The following is a 17,513-nucleotide window of genomic DNA, read 5'->3' as shown; positions in this document are numbered from 1 at the left end:
TGATATTCGCATGACCCGCGCGCCCCGCCCCCGCCCCCACTCCCGCCCGCCTCGCCCCCGAGGCCTCTTCTTCCTATACATCACTTGATTGATTCCTAAATGTTATTTTGAACATCGTGACATGTTTACATGCGCTAGGTTTATGGTGTAACAATACAAATTGCATTTTATAGTTTGCAATACTGTCCAAATGCCGAAGCCGTTCCCTCTATTGTCCTATGTGTTCAATGCACATAATAAAAATATGTTTGAAAACAAAATAAACATAGAAAACTCAATGTCGCGAAAAGCTAACAAAATTACCACTTCAAAACAACATATAAGTTAAATTCATCACATTTTTTCATTCTTTTTTAAACGAAAAAAACTTTATTCTTTGATATTTATTGGAGGCTTTATCTGTCTACATATGCCAGAAGAGAGCTTGAATGTTGTATAATATGTATGTATTCGAGAAGAAATTCAAGTAAACAACAAAAACAAATACTTTGTTGCTGTGCTAAGAACTAGGCACACATTCACTATATTATGTAAAATAGTATGTATTAACATAATGGTTATGTTTAAAAAATAATTTTTCCCAGCACTCTTTTACTTGACTTTTTTTATTAAAAGGAAAATGCCTTTTCCCCTTGTTAATTTTTTTGTGCTATCTAATTATGTTGTCATATTTTCTGTACTAAATAATTTTCAATTTTTCGTTTCAAATATACTATAACTTACGTAAGAGCCATCGATTTATGAATGAGTTAACATATCCAATGCCACAATGAAAGTCGTAGTGACATTATTCGGAATCATGGTTTTACTATAAATTATGTGGCTACAAAGTTATGCCTGTTAGTTTAAAAAAGTAAATTTTCTATTAGGTTTAGTTTGGTTCTAATGTACAAGAGTGTATGATACAATAGTGAAGGATGTTTTGTGATATTTGGAGGTTATGTTGCGAGTTGGCGGGAACAGCTGTCTGGGGCCAACTTCGCAACAATTCCTTGTCAAGCAAAAAGACCACGTTTAATTTTTAATTCGGTAGATAGAGTTTTATGTTAATATGCTTATGTAATCTATGTGTATATATTTAAATGATGTTTTAATGTAAATTATTTAAAATAAACAATTGTACTACATTTTGTTTGTATTCAATTTTATCTTTGGTGAATCTCAATTCTCTATGGCTATAAGTGATACTAAAAAAAATGTTTTTTTTCCCTTTATTTATATTATACGGGGAAAGTCAAGGAGAAAGGAATTATCATTACTTTGCAAATAATATTTTATTCTAATTCTTAAAAAGGTTACTTACGCTAGGAAAATATTAAGCTAGGGTAAAAAAAAAGTTCAGTAATATTACTTAAAATTATATACTCTGGCATCACATTTTGCCACATTGGTCCAAATCAGCTCTGACGAAAAGTGGGTTGATAAAATATTAACTGTAGCATATACATATTTCTGTGCCTCATCATACCAATGACTGTGATATGAGATTTTTAGTTATTTAAGAACATATTTAGGTTGCAACAACACACTGTCATAATGTCCCATAACTTGAACCTCGCACCGAGCGCTGCACGCGGAGAATCACTCGAGGCCGTAGAGCTTGAGCGTGCGGTCCATGCTGGTGGAGGCGAGGTACTGCGCGTTGCGGCCGAAGCGCACGCCGGTGGCGGAGGCGGTGTGGTCGTTGAACACCTTTAGCTCCTGCCACTGGCGGCAGAGGTAGACGCGCACGTCGCTGCCCGCGATGGCCAGGTACGTGCCGCTCTGGTCGAAGCACAGCTCCTTGATCACGTACCCCTCCTCTAGCTGAATCGTCTTGAAGTTCTTCAGCTTGCGCAAGTCCCACAGCTTGACGCAAGCGTCCTCCGCCGCCGTCGCCAGGTAGTAGCCGTTCTCGGAGAAGGAGATGGATGTGACGGGGCCCACGTGCCCGGGGAAGTTGGCCACGTTGCTCTGCTCCTTCAGGTCCCAAATCTTGACCTGCGAGTTCTCAGTTCCCGTGCCGAAGATGAGGCCGTCGGGGTGGAACTGCGCGGTGGTGAGGCTGACGCCGGAGGAGTCGCTCACCTTGGTGAGCAAAGCGCCGGTGCGGATGTCTGAGAACGCCCAGTGCTGGTCCGTGGAGGTGGACAGCACGTAGTCGCCGGTGGGGTGCAGCGACAGTCCCGTCACCGGCCCGTCGTGCGACCGCAGGATTACAGATGTTTGAGATCTGGACAACAAAACCAACTCAATAATTTTTCAAGAGATGTTATTAATCTTATTTTTCAATAGAAAATGACACCATGGAAAACATACGTGGGCACGTTCCAGACGCGTATAGTATGGTCGGGGGAGGCAGTGATGACTGTGTCCTCGTCGGGATGATAGATGACTCGCGTCACCTTCTTGGTATGCCCCTTGAGGATGGCCACCACCTGCTCCGTGTCCTTGTTGAAGACGGTGGCGTTGCGGTCGTTGCCGCCCGTCAGCAGCCGGCTTTGGTCCGACGGGTTGATGTCCAGAGCCAGGATGCCCGGCACGCTCGCAGAGTGCAGACCCTTAGAAAAAACTCATTCATTAGCTTAGGTTGTAGCAATCACAGAATATTTATCGCTAAATAGTTCATATTGCATACAGATAGGTCAGTTTTCAAAAAGGCTAAAACAATGTCGACATTTTATGTTTTTAAACTAATACTCTAATATTCTCAGTAAAAAAACTATCTGAACTTAGTTTTAAACGTCAATCAATATAATCCAGGAGATGAGACGTGAGCTCTATTTTATGTAAGAGTGTTTACTCACGGGATGCGAGGCGAGCGTGAGGAAGGCGCGTATCTGGTCGGGGGGCAGCAGGCCCTCGGGCACAGTGCGACCGCGCCGCTTGCGTTCCTGCGTGAGCGCCGTGGCACGCTCCTGCAGCCGCGCCACCACCTCGCCCGACATGCCCAGCGCCGCCGCACCGCCCCCAGCGCTGGCCGCACCCGCCGCACCCGTTTCCACCTTCAAACAAATACAAATATGCAAATGTGATATGAAATATTTTTTGACATAAGTCTATATTTTCCGATTAATCTCCTTTCGTACTTTGTTTCCTGAAATAACTAGTGTAAAAAGTACTGAGGTTGTGTCAAAATTGTTTAAACACTGTTAATAATTGTATCTGTATAATTTACCGTGTGCGTGGGCTGTGGCGCGACAACGGCTACTTGTGGCTTGAGCGTTGCGAGGGCCTCGCGCGCCGCCGTCACTTCCTTGGTGAGGCGCGCAATCACCCGGCACGCCGCATCGTGCTGGTACAGAGCGTGGCTCAGCTCCTGCAGTATACATGATTTATATCATCATTACACTCTTTGATAATGTCCTATCAATCACATTAAAAACAATAATTTTGATTATTCAAACTATAAAAACGGCTAAACACTCACATATATATATGTGAGTGTTTAGCCGTTTTTATATAAGTTTATTGCAATAATTATGATTTATTCGCTCTGTGGCAACTATAGCAACTTTATGATTATCATTAACCTTATCTTTAAGTAAACTACTGGCAAAGGGCACAGTATTCTTGATATTTAGTGTAGTAGTACACAGATAAGAAATTAAATTAATTTTCAAAAAAGCATTAAATAAAATAATTCCATATGTGAGTCTACAATATCTCATAGCTGTAAATTATTCTTCTGCCACTGACATGACTGAGAACAATTATTTTTAGTAAACTTGCCTGCCTAGCAGTCTGCAGCTGCTGGCGTTGTGTAAATGTGTGCAGCATGAGGGCGTCCCACTCGTCCTGCATGCTTTTCAATGTAGCCGGGATGGATGTGGCACTCGGGGGCTTTGGCTTCACTATCGGTGGGGCTAAAAACAAAATGAAAGAAACCAATTCTTACATAAAGGAAAATTTATATCCATATTAATTTAATCCCACATCTTTTACAGCACATTAAGCAATGAAACAAAAGTAAACTACTTACTTTTAATTTCAATAAGATCTTCCACTTTTAATTCTTTCCCGCTAATTGGATCCACGCCATTTTCAATTATATATTTTTCTATGATTCGTTTTTCGAACACTGCTCCCGACGAAGGAGAAACAACTGGAACTTCTGGCACTTCATTTGATACTAAAATTTATTAAAATTAGGTTAGAATTTTTCTTGAATTCAACACAATATCTGTTTACAACCATATAACATTTGATTCTTTAAAGATTGTATATAAATTAGGTTAGGACATGTTAATATCTAAAACTAAAGTAATTCAAAACGAAAACAAGCTAAAGAAAGCTATTGAAGATTTACCCGGCATGATTTTACCATTATTTGTCTGCGATTTTTAACCCCGTGGTATGGAGAAATATTAAACTTACTTGCACAACAGAGGGCCATATTAAATCCAGCTTAAAGAAAACTTTTAGCACTAAAATTGATTATCATTCAATTAACAAAATACAAATATGCTGCAAATTCAATCAAATTCGATAGTTAGATTTATGCTCTGTGGTTATAGATGCGATAACCACCATAGAGAATATATAGTTAATAGATAATAAAAACAAATAGCAATAACCCAGCGCAGAGTATAAATATGTTTAATGTCAATCCCTGTGGATTTTATTTTAAAAAGTAAAAAGGGTAGGGGCCAAGTAGTGGCACTGAACGGATTAATAATTGCTAGACATGTGTAACTCTAGTAATATTGATGACCTGATGATCATCTCACATGTGTGATGCAGATTAGTAAATGGAAAAACCTCGCAGCTCAGCACAATTTGTATTTGCATAATTATGACTTGCGTTTCCAGCTTCGAAGTGCTATTCACCAAGCAGATCATGGCTCATCGTTATGCGAGCTGATCTTTCGAATCGGTTCAGAGCTAATTTTCACATGGCTAATACTTACTGATATTTGTTTTTTCTTATCAGTTAAATACAGTTCTTTTGTATATGAGTAGGCTAAAAATAAAATTTTCTTATATTTTCCTGTTTTTATTAAATTATTGAACAACGGATTAGAATAGGTAGTGCCTGTGGAATGGCACTCAATTTACGACTAAACACGTGTAAAAACTTAAGCTATATTACTAGTTTTGTACATGGCCACTGCAAAAATAGTGTCACCTATACAAACATTTTATTATTTACAAAATACTTAATGAAATACGTAACAATATCAGAGCTCACAATTTCAAGTTATATTTATTGTTTTTATTGAACCATTAATTCATTAAACACATTTGAAACGATAAGCGAAACTTTGGACAAATAAGCCATCAGTAAACATCCATAAAATATATAATCAATGACAAATCTAAAACATCTCTATACATTATCTTTGTTCTTGTCATAGAGTATCAGAAAAAGGCCGCCAAGATATCTGACAACTACTATACCTTTTTGGATGCATCCTTGTGCTATGTTTAGTAAATTCCTAGACACATTTAATAACTTTTTGTTCTATTAAATTTGACACAATTTTTATAATTGAAGAATATGCAATAAAAACTTATAATACTTCATGAAATAAATAAAAATTGACAACATAATGAACATGAAACATAGTTTTCTTAATAAAAAGAAATAATCTTTTTATGTTAATATTTCTTTGATATTCACAACTCGCCTGGAAGTTTAACATAATGAAAATATTTACATAGGGGATATTGTTATTTAACAATAACAACATCTAAAACCTTCCAATTAAATTGGCCTCATTATACCTTTAACATAAAACATAATGAACTAAATTGCACTTTTTCATAATTATTTACATTATTAACGGTATCTCAACTAACCAATACATGTTTACACAAACCATGTATATATATTGTAGTCATACATTTCACCTTCTTTGGCTAAACAAGATCTTTACTAATATTATTTTAACCTTCCCTGTCACCCAAAGTGTAGACGGGATATATGGACTTACTTTGAATGTTACAAGAAAATATAATCAATCACATGCAAGTCTGAACAGGCTTGTTTGTCTATATGTAAAGTCAAAGCATGAAATTGGTTTTTAAAATAAAGTAATGGGTGAGATAGAAAAAACTAGTGACAAGGACACAAAAAAAAAGTTTTCATATATCACAACCTCAGTACCTGACTTACAATTATTATGTTTTTGTGCTAATTTTGATCGTAGTACTATGCAAATAAAATACAGCCTAAATTAGAAATATTGTCAACAAATTGACTTCTTAATTGTAGTAAAAATATTAATGAAAAATATAATACATTCCAACACAATTTAACTATAATTTACCATAATTTAAAATATTTTCATATCATATAAATATGTAAGCACAGATGCAGTCTTCAAGCAGTCGTTTTCACAATTTAAACTTCACAATTATTTACTTTGTAAGTTTCAATGGTAACACGATATGTCTCTTTCCGTACATCACTTTTCATTGTCTAATAAGTTATTTTTTTAACATAGTTAAAGTCACAAGATATTAATTTAAGTAAATCCATTTGAAATTATATCAATAAGTTAATATTTTGCTATCAAAGTGTTTAAAGGTAAATTTGCAAGGAATACAATTTGCAATGTCAATTAACCAAATGTGATGAAATTCACAACAATAAAGTTTGTCAATCACAAATTTAATTATGTGTCAGTTTATTACTAAGCACACTTGCTCTATTTTAAAATAGTTCATAACAAAACAACGGCGAGTCTTTAATACACTTCACAACTTCACTGTTACAATAAATTTCATTGTCAACTTGGTCTATTTGCAACAGTCCAAAAATAATATCAAAGTGCACATGTCACAGAAACAATCTGAAACATTTAAAACAATAAAGTCTCTCAAAAGCAACTTCATCACTTTCTGATATAAATGTCCAGAAAAACCTTTTAAATAAAAATAACCGATTTGTTCTTCTCTTCTCTATAACCAAAGTTTGTAAGTATACACTTAAACCATCACATAACATTTCTGGATAACACAAAACTCATTCGGTGGGTGAACAGTCAACTTCATTTTATTATTATTTCACTCCGAATTGTTCTTTAGGTAATTGAGCAGTCCATCTTAGTGTAGGTGTTGCGCCATACTGGTCATTATGTAATGTTTACATAAAAACTGTGATGGCGTGGCAGGCGACCGAGGGTCAGGTGAGCGAGTCGCGCAGCTGGCGCACGGCGGCGTACACCTTGACGGCGGGGCCGAGGCGTAGGCGCAGGCACGCCACCAGCTCCTCGCACGACGCCATCAGCAGCTCGGCGCCCGACAGCCGCGCGCCCGCCGCCGCCGCGCCCGCGCTGCGCCCCGCCACGCGGCTCACCAGCGCCTCCACCTCGCTCTGACAACACAACATTCACATTTATTTACATGTTCATTTTTAATTTAAAGACAGAACATGTCGATGTGGAAGTGTTACTGACCTGCGACCACGACACGGGGTCGTGCGAGAGCGCAAGTTCGGAAATATGCGCAGCGAGCAGCGCACGCGGCGGCTGCGGCCACATGTTGCCGTCCCGCGCCGCGCCCCGCTCACCGCCCGCACTGCTGCCCCGCCACCGCTTGCCGCCGCCGCATCCCGCCGCGCTCGACGACGACTCCTCGTCCGAACACTGAGAAAAAAAACAAATTCAGTTATTATCCATCTGCCCTATTGATTGCAAACGAGCAATTTGTTGTTCGTTATTGTGCGTTTAGTTTTACTTACATGCTCATTTTTCATAACTTCAACGCGTTTGTGCTTCGGTGGTCGACCGCGAGGCAACCTGCGCCAAAGAAAAAAATAATTAATTTAACAAAATATAAGCTACAGGTTAAGATTTGACACACATTTGGCAACTTTTCGGTGGACGTTTGAAAATAATTTACATTAGCATCAGTAACTAAAGTTTCAACGTACTTTTCTTTGGGCGCATCGCTGGTGGGTGTTCCGCTCTGCACTTGCACCTTGTGGGACTTGTTGTTGGCTCTGAAGTAGACAATAATAATCTTGCTAATGTACAAAAAACGATGTAAATTATCTTGTATCTGAAGCCATAGGTGTATGCAAAGTACGTACCGTGTCGTGAGCCTGTCGGGCGGGTCGAGCGGCGCGCGCGGCCGGTAGGGGCAGGCGGAGGCGGCGGCGTGCTGCTTGTGTGCGCCGCCCCGCACCGAGCCCAGCCCGCGACACCCGCCCACGCCGCACGGACCGCTCACGCCGCGCTCCTCCTCCGCTGCACACACAATAACACACCTCACTACACTGTGCGCTCTACAGACTCTCTTACAGACAGAAAAAGTATCGAAACCTTGCAGTATCGAGTACTTTATACACGATACCGATACTTTTACTTTATTTTTTTTTGGATGGATTAGTAAAGATTCGATATTTTCTATCAGAAACTATACTGTATCTGTGGAGTTGTACTTACTAAGAGGCGGCTCGAGGGGGTGCCCGGTCTTGAGGCACCAACCGACGGGGTGCATGTCGGGCGAGTCGTCGCTCAGCCAGCACGAGAGCGTGTCGGGCCAGCCGTCGAAGGTGACGCGCACCTGGTGTCCCTTCACCTCGCTGATGCTCGCCACACGGATCAGGAATGGCACCTGACACATACACACACCATTTATCATCCTAGTTCCCCGCAATAGCGGTATAGACATCTTGATGCTTTGTTACAGTACGACCGCACAGTACACTTTATTATTTAAACAAACAAATCCATAACAACCTCCGCTTTGCTGCATCAGCAGTACCTGCACTAATCGTGCCTGCAAGTGCAGCGCGGCGGGGCGCAGCCGGGACATCGATAACACATTAATGACATGCAATCTGTCCACACTGACACACTATTGTGATCATCAATTATGTAAAAATCCTCACTCACACAATTGTTATGGTGGGGACGATTGTTTTTTAATTTAATTTTAAAACAAAAATTGAATACATCGACTCACGAACAATAATATAATCTCATTAATTACGAGTTGTTATGTACAGCAGTGATAGCCTGTTGCGTACTGTGGCACATCAAAGTATCAAGTTCAGTTCCCTGCGGTCGCAGCAATAAAATACTCAAGTTTAAGTTTAAATGCTGATTTAACATAAAGGCTGTTTAATATATACGAGTAATACATGTTATTGATTTTCACACTCGAGCGTCCAATATCGTTGACACGGCCCTGGCTTTGGATGAGGGGTGACAAATGCAACAGGTAGATAGTTACCCTAGGGTCGACCACCTCGAGCTTCATGGCGGGCTTGAAGCCCTGCGGGGGTCGGGGGCGGAACGCGCGGGGGGGCGCGGCCGTGGCGCCCGACTCCGCCAGGTATGCCTCCCACCTGAACGTCTCCACCTCCTTGTAGTCTGAGGAACATCACACAAATGTTAGTATTCATTCAACTACTCTTGACTCTTACTTGTAAACAATAATGGAAACTTATCGCTATTATTATTAAATGTCAATATAGATTTATGTTATTAAATTATATATCGAATATAAAAATGCAGAAACTTTCACAAATGGCAATGACATTTATTATCAGTTTTGATTACATAACAGTGTTTTTAAACTGTAATAATATAGTTTTGTTGAACGCAATTAGGTAAAAGCAAACTGATATGTATTATATTTAGAAATACCAATACAAACACGCTCCTTTCTAGAGGAAGCAACTGGTTACATTGTCATATTGGTAAAATAGTTAAATGTTTCTTTATTGTTTTGATACCAACGTAATTTTACGTTTTATGATAACTGCGACAAATAGACTATACAATTATTATACAGCGTGTCCCAAAAACAATATGCCAGTTCTGGTGTATAGCCAGGTGGTATACTGTAATTTATACGTATGTTAGTTAAGTAGCATAAAAATAGGAGGAATATGTTCATATTTATAGCCACAGTGTCTGATCATATAGTGTAGGGGATCAAATTATAAGGAAAGTAAATGTAATTTTTAAACAAAAAGACTTGGATTTTTGTTAATACTTTTCCCCGTCTTCGGTTCAGTTATCGGTCTGGTAAACACCAATACCGGCTTATCGTTGAATTTTGGGACATGCTGTATAAATATTTGAGTGGTAGAAAATATAAAAAAATATATTTTTTAATATTTGCTAAAGATTAACAAGACAAACGCTTCATTATAATTTAATCAGAGCTATTTGTGATTATTATTGCTACTAATTAAAAAAAAATGGGTGCGCGTCGGCAAAATTAAAATCCGGTATATCCAGATTCGTATACGATGTCAAAAAATAAATAAAAATTTAGCTATAAAAAGCTTACCATATGTTTGCTTTTAAACACGCAAATGTAGAGAAAACATCCAAGTTTAATTAAGAGTCTTTACAATAAATTTAATCAATTAAATAAAATAAAACTTTTAATGTTTTCAAATAAATGTATCATATTAAAATTATGAAAGATCTCAAAAGGTAAAAAGTGACAGTAAACAATTAATCGTTTCGACCACATTAAAAATAAAACAGTTAAATATCAACAAAAAAAACATAAAACACGTTCAATTAACGTTCACACATACAAAAATAACGGTACACAGAATAAAGTAAAAATACATTATACGTATGAAATTATTTAATAGCGTAAGACAAACGTTAACTTAAAGTTGCACATATTCAGTATATTAATATCATATGACATGTTGAATATTTATAGTGCGGGGGCCGCGGGGCCGTGCCGACGACGCGACGGCTGGCGAGACGACGACGGACTGCCGAGCCGCGAGTTGCGAGCCGCGAAGTCGCGACGTAAACAAATGTAGGTATATCGAGCGATTCCAAATAAATCGAATACACCTCATTTCTTTTTATTGAGACGTCTACATTCTCAACTCGTTTAATCTTATTGGAACAATCAATTAATATGTCTCTATTCTAATGGTTTATTAATGCAAAATTAAATCAAATGCATTTTTCAATAGACTTTACTGGCACTCTTCAATACCATGGACTTACGACACTACGAAAAACGTATGAAAATGTTATGTTTGCCAATGTCGATGCCTTATACTGTTAAAATTTTATATTTTAACATGACTAACAAGTGAAGAATAAATTAACAATTAACCTTTAATAAATGTAATTATGTTTTTATTTACCTCCTTTGTTTCGAGTACAAAGCAAGGGTACAACAAGTTTTTTTGTTCATTAATTATTAACATGATAATTATAAAAATATTATTAACCAAATTTTGATAGAATCTGCTACGTTTATTTTGAACAGATATGTATAATAGTTAAAAATTGTGTACATCTTTTGTTCATATCGATGACGATAGCAGAAGAAACTCATAATTTTTCATACAAATATAATTATAATGAGAGCAAAAAAAGATGATAAATAATATTGGTAAATAATAAAAAAAAAATTGATTAGAAACAATGAAATGTGCACTTGTTCGACATGTTGATATAAATTTAGGTAAATAAGCACTGAGTAATGAGTATTGACAGTGGGCAACCGCTAAGGGAAATTGAGGGCGTCGCTACACTGATAACAGACGCATTCCTGTTTGTACGCAAACAAACTTATGTTGCCAGTGCGGTGTAGGGTGACCAAATAATTGAAATATAAATTAAAAATAGGGATGGATTTTTTTCTCAAAACTCATTAAAATCCTTGCCGTAGACTTTTGTAAACTAGACTATACTTATAAGACAAGGAAATGCTATTGGATTTAAAAAAATATTTAAATAATTTAAATATGAATTTCAATCAATGAAAAAAACTTTTTGTAAAATTTCTACAAAATCAATGAAATATATCCACCTGACCGCGCACTGTATCAAGGTAACAAGTTAACCGACTTCTTGCTTGTTTAATGTCCCGACACGTAATCCTTTACGAAACCGAAGGGCGTCGCGCAAATTATTATTTTGTTCTCCACTTGACCCAGTTGAGCACGAGACAAGATCGACGTTTTTATCAAAAAGAGAAAACTATACTCTTGAACTTAACCAATACATATTCAACTTCATTTTTGTTAGTTTGGCAATCAAAAAAGAACAAATCGAACTGTTATGGTCGGGAAATTATAACACCATGTAGCATACATGGTAGATCTACAATCACTAAATCCGTAAAATTCCAACATGTTTCTCATTCAGAATTTTGAACAATTTTTACTCTAGAAAACAAATTTAAAAGATAAAGGCGATAAAATAAAAAAATCTGCATACTAGCAAAATACAATACTATGTATTTTTGTCTATCCGCAATTCCGCGTTTATTCCAGGTTATCTCCGGTATATACCTGATGCATACGGGCATATTATAATCTACTTTTTAAGAAAAAGTCGAAGTACATTTTGAAAATACTGACGGAATTTAAAAACTTAACAAATTACCCATGCGTTTTTTCAGACTATCAAACATCTGAGTCAAATTTCTACGAGATCCGTTTAGCTGTTCTGGAGATACGTAATAACAAACATCCATCCATCCAAAGTAGTATAAAATAAAAATTAAATGCACTGACCATTGGGCGGCGTGAGGGTGTACCCGTGGTCCTCTGCCCAGCCGACGGGGTGTATGTAGGGGGAGGTGGGGTCGGCCCAGTAGTCGTACACCTGGTCCCAGCTGTCGAAGCTGACCAGCAGCCGGTTGTCCAGCATGTCGGCCACGCTCGCCACGCACACCATCTCGTTCTGCACGTCCTCCGCCTCCAGCTTCATGCCGATACGGAAACCGTTCGGTTTCACCATCTGACGACAATATATCAAGATGAACAACATTTCCACTATTTTACTACTAAATTTTGAAACCTGAACATGATGTATTCAACTTGTTTATAAATTAAGAACAATTTTATTAATTTTGTTTGTACGTAAATCTGTTTGTTCAGGATTATGTCCGAAACGACCGGACAGATATTGACGGGACTTTGACGGAAAGGTAGCAAAAGCATGCGGTCATATTATCTTTTTTTTGATCCCGTGCATATGAAATCGCGGACGACTGCTGGTGAAAATTCATTTCGGAATGAGAGTTGTTATTTGCAATTTTGTCTTATTGGCATATATTAAATTTTATCTTAAGGTAATATAATATAAACTTAATGTTATTAGTATATAAAACACATTAATTGTCGATAGTTTCAATTAATTGTAACTTTTATCAACTGTGTGTATGTTTGGAAGTATACAACTTTATCATTAGCTCCTGACCACATATAATTGAGTGAAATAAAAAGTACAACTCACCGTTGTAGCGACATGTGGGAACAGATGCTTTGGTGCGCCAACAGCCCTTAATTTCTTCAGGTATAAAGGCCAAAAGAAGGAAGAGGATGTATAGCTAGCTGGAGGCTTCAGGGTTCGGCCATTCTTCTCACACCAGCCCGGAGGAAATATGTTTATAGAGTCCGCATTCACCCAGAAGTCATACACGTCAGGGTACTCGTCGAAATGCAGACGCATCCTGTAGCCTTGCACCTCAGCCACCGACACTACGCAAAACAGAGACGGATGCTGGGGATCTATTGCCTCCAAACGCATACCAACTTTGAAACCATTTCGGTTGTACGGGAAAGGGTCTTTGAATAATTTGACAGGCGCAGCTTTGGCTTTACATATATCCAAATAACGCATCCATGAGAATCCGTTTTTACCGCACATCCAAGGATATTTCTCGTCTTCATAATCTTCAGTCATTTGAAGCAATGGAACTTCCGTCATTTGAATATCATTCGGCATTGAATCGTATCCCAGTGAAACTTTATCTTTACTATCTTGTATTAAATCAGAATCCCCTTGTTTTCTCATAAGCAATTTCTTCATTTTATTTCTCTTTTTTGCATTATCAATTCTTTCCTTATCCCTCTTCTTCTGGGTAATCTTCCGCATTTCCTCTTGACAAGTCAAACTGCAGAACTTTGGTGTTATGAACTCCGCCGCCATGCCGTGACACCCGCACACTTCGCAACGGTACAGATCCTCCGGGGAGGTGGGCTTCTTTTCCCTGCCGGCGCTTCCGTTGTCCTGCTTTATTGGCGAATTATACTTAGCTCCATTATGAGACGATTCTTTACCATTACTGTTGCTAGATATCAAATCAATTAGGCCAAACTCATTAGTTTGAAACTGTAGCCCGCTGCCCTGCAAGTGAGCAACACCATTATTCCATATCAAACCTGGAGGATCTTCCTCTGAAGTGGGCTCACTACTCCCTTGCCCTCTCCTTGAATTATCTTCATCTAAGCTTTCGTACGTAATGTTAACGCTTACCTCGGGGATCAATTTTATTTTATTTTTATCATCTTCAGGATCGGAATCTTCAGTAGTTATTTTGATATCTAGATCTTTGTCCAGCTTCTCGTCGCAGAACAATGAAGGCACACGGTGATCATCATTGTTCTCTGAATCTTGTACTTCTGATTTCTGTATTAATTGTGTAAAGGATTCCTTAGTCAGTTTCTTTGTGAAATTTTCATTACACAGGGATATGCGTCTTTTCATACTTGCATTGGACACTTTTCTGTCACTATTATCGGAATACGAGCGTCGAAGAATAGCTGGAGCTGCCACTGCTGGTGGTCCTATATCCCTATCTATAATATTCTTGTTTAATAAGCTTTTACTTTTCTCTGGTATTGCCAAAGTAAAGGATTTTTCATGAGCTTGTCCACCTTCATCTTCTATTGATACAGTATAAATATCATCATTCATGGAGGCATTTGTTTCAGGTATAGACAAAGTATATTCACCTTGCTCCCCGGTAGGCTCAGCTCGTGAGCCCTGAATTGATATAGCACAGGACTTGTCTGGTGTACTCTGATAATTAGTAACTGTAATGTCTTTACCATTTACTACATTTGATAAAGGTGACATAAGTGACATATCAGATGTATCCATGGGGGCAGTATCTCTCATAACCGTAATGTTTCCTTGATGATCATTTTGTATCTGTCCATTGGCTATTTGTAAATTTATAATCGGACCCTTTGAAGCCATTGTGGCTGGCAATGTAACTGGTAAAATAAATTTTGCATTATTCATTTTGGGCATATTCATTGGAGTTAAGAAGAGTTTTTGATTATTTGTGTTTGGAGCTGGTTGATTGCTTGATATTAGGATGGATTGATTTTCTGATATGTTTTTATTATTTTTCTTTACAGGCCCCAAATATGCAATGGCCTGTTTGCCTTGTGGTACGGGAGCGATGCTCACTGGGACCATCATTTTATCACTTGCTTTTGGTTTCTGGATGACAATTGGTTGGGAAGCATTTGCTGGTGCCAATATTGATGACTTTGGTTTGGGCATTTGAGCAATTGTGGGTTTATTTACATTTGATATCAAATGAATGTTTGAATTATTAGCAACCTGTAAGAGAGAAAATTAGTAAGTAAATAATTCAAAAAGTAGCTGTGTGCTGTTATATGCAAACTTTACAAATATTAGTGACTGATCTAAGATATGAAAAAGTTACATTTACTAATAAAATAAGACATATGACAAATTGTTTAATTTTAGAAAGAATGTTTTCTTTTCTTTTTCTTTTTCCTGTAAAAGATAAAGGAAAATAACAAATTTAAAATTAAGTTATAATTATTAATTTTAGTCACATATAACATTTACCTCCCTATTTAAAATATTTAAATAGACAATATAAGGCAGTTGTTAAAAATATGTGTAGAAAAATATACTCACTGGTCTCCTTACTATGATCTGTGGTGGATTCCCACTGGTACTGGCTTGGCTTATAACTTCTGTATTAGTGACTGGTTTCAATCCAGTAGGTGTCTGTATGTACACAACATGTGGCACACTTCTTGGTGCACCTCGAAGCTGCACTGTTCCAGAATTACCAGGATTTGGTAATGACAATTGTATTGAACTGTTGGATGTATTTGGTATTTGCACCATACCAGAATTTGAGACAACTTGACCTACTGATGTTTGGTTATTCATTTTGACTTGAATTGTTGAATCAGGAAGGTAAGGCTGAGTAGAACTTGACACACTCATGTCAGAATTCACATCAATATTTGGGGGTCTGGCATTAGAACCCATGTGAACATGGAATATTGAACTGTGTGCGTTTTGTAAAAGTGGCATAGGAGGCAATGCTTGTCCACCTATTTGTATATTTTGACTAACTGGTGGTAACTGTAGTGGAACATTTATTGTTTCTCCCGCTGGCAACTGGACGGGCACATTGGTTGTACCAGAAACTTGTAGTGGAAGACTGACGGGGGTTATTTGTAAAGGCATAGAGTTTGTTGCTGCTGAGAGTTGAACAGGAACATTTATATTAGAAGTAGATCCAGGTATCTGCACTGGCACATGTACTGTGGACAGCTGCAGAGGATATGGGGAATTATTTGGATGAATCTTCACAGGGGCTATTGAATGAGTTACTAAGTTGTGAGTGATCGGCATCGAGCTTTGTGGCGCCTGCATCGAGGAAACGATCATGCTGCTCGAGATCGGCGCCTGTAAAATAAAAGAACATTAGTGTTGGCGCAACATATTGAAATTTACGAGAAATAATAGCTAAACTCACGCGCAACGTGTTCAACAGTACATTATTCTGCGAACAGTTTTGTGAAAAAACAGCACTAACGTTTGAGTTAGAAGTCTTTAATAGTCTTTTTTTTAATATATCAGTTTTCGGATCGTCAAAGTTTTGAAGTGTACTAGTCTGCTGCCTGTCCATTTCTCGGCCTCAGAAATATTGACAAATTCATTACAGAAGTTTAAATTATCTTTTGCAATTCATTATTGACCACCTGGAAATCATTTAAAAATTAAATATTGTCAAGTAAAATAATTTCAGCGCATAACTCAGGATAAATATTATTAATACGCAGCGACAAAGTTTTAATTGACGATTTGAAAACAATCTTAAAAAAACTACATTACTTTTCTATTCAATTACATTAACCAAAATTAGAACATTTTTCTTTCGCGACTATCGCACTCTATCAATTGTGCAGCTACTTTTGCAGGACCACAACCTTTTAAAAAGAAAAGTTCTTGAAACACTAATAGGGCTCTTTGTTACTTACATTTAATATTTTGAAGTTGAAGTAGAATTTTCTTGGTATTATTCAAGGCATTACAATATCATTTTCGTCTTAAAACCCATTAAAGAAAAATAAATTCCACTCAGCAAAGCGACAAAATTTACCTGCCTACACAACTGGTAATAATTCTGACAACATAGCCAAATTATTACACCATTCGTTAGGTTGGTACTTTCGAAATTTTTAACCAATGAAATTCGAGCATTTCTGTGACGGTGCTTTCGCGCCCGATTATTCAGCTAAAAAAATGAAAGACGAGCGCACCATTATCATAACCATACATAACATAACAAATTATAAAACTATTTGTTAAGATTTTGATGTCCAAAGCTTTCTAAAATGATACACTACGCTACAGTTTTCAAAGTTTTATATTAATGCAAGCTTTAGAAGAAATAATTTAAATAAATAGTCATATTGTTGCTATGTAAAATGTATTAAAGTATGTAAACTCTATAGCATTTATTGCGTAATAATTTGGGAACTTATAATACAAATATGTTTGTGAGGATATTAA

General features: G+C 37.5%; 2 protein-coding genes across 2 annotated transcripts; both read right to left on the bottom strand.

Moving 5' to 3' along the window:
- Positions 1–1,259: 1,259 nt before the first annotated feature.
- Positions 1,260–4,501, bottom strand: Prp19 (pre-mRNA processing factor 19). The gene is made up of 7 exons (XM_013326905.1): positions 4,357–4,501; positions 3,962–4,111; positions 3,712–3,845; positions 3,158–3,298; positions 2,787–2,984; positions 2,299–2,540; positions 1,260–2,212 (listed from the first exon to the last, which is right to left on the bottom strand). The coding sequence occupies exons 1-7, from the start codon at positions 4,373–4,375 to the stop codon at positions 1,582–1,584; spliced, it is 1,515 nt and encodes a 504-aa protein (XP_013182359.1). The 5' UTR covers positions 4,376–4,501; the 3' UTR covers positions 1,260–1,581.
- A 1,750-nt stretch (positions 4,502–6,251) lies between these two features.
- l(3)mbt (lethal (3) malignant brain tumor) lies at positions 6,252–17,203 on the bottom strand. The gene is made up of 12 exons (XM_013326826.1): positions 16,979–17,203; positions 16,474–16,699; positions 15,618–16,403; positions 13,170–15,290; positions 12,446–12,671; positions 9,166–9,305; positions 8,373–8,544; positions 8,018–8,174; positions 7,859–7,927; positions 7,667–7,724; positions 7,383–7,571; positions 6,252–7,300 (listed from the first exon to the last, which is right to left on the bottom strand). Exons 2-12 carry the CDS (start codon positions 16,624–16,626, stop codon positions 7,109–7,111), a joined length of 4,263 nt encoding a protein of 1,420 aa, XP_013182280.1. The 5' UTR covers positions 16,627–16,699; positions 16,979–17,203; the 3' UTR covers positions 6,252–7,108.
- Positions 17,204–17,513: the final 310 nt, after the last annotated feature.

The sequence above is a fragment of the Papilio xuthus genome, unplaced genomic scaffold (assembly GCF_000836235.2).
Source record: "Papilio xuthus unplaced genomic scaffold, Pxut_1.1 DF828780.1, whole genome shotgun sequence".
Classification (NCBI taxonomy): Eukaryota; Metazoa; Arthropoda; class Insecta; order Lepidoptera; family Papilionidae; genus Papilio; species Papilio xuthus.
This window is presented reverse-complemented; position numbering and strand designations above follow the sequence as displayed.

Coding starts and splice junctions, on each gene's coding strand:
- Prp19 (XM_013326905.1), bottom strand. Junction 3,299..3,711: donor AGCTGCAGACTGCTAGGCAG/GCAAGTTTACTA, acceptor TGTATACTGCAG/GAGCTGAGCCACGCTCTGTA. Junction 2,541..2,786: donor TCACGCTCGCCTCGCATCCC/GTGAGTAAACAC, acceptor GTTTTTTCTAAG/GGTCTGCACTCTGCGAGCGT.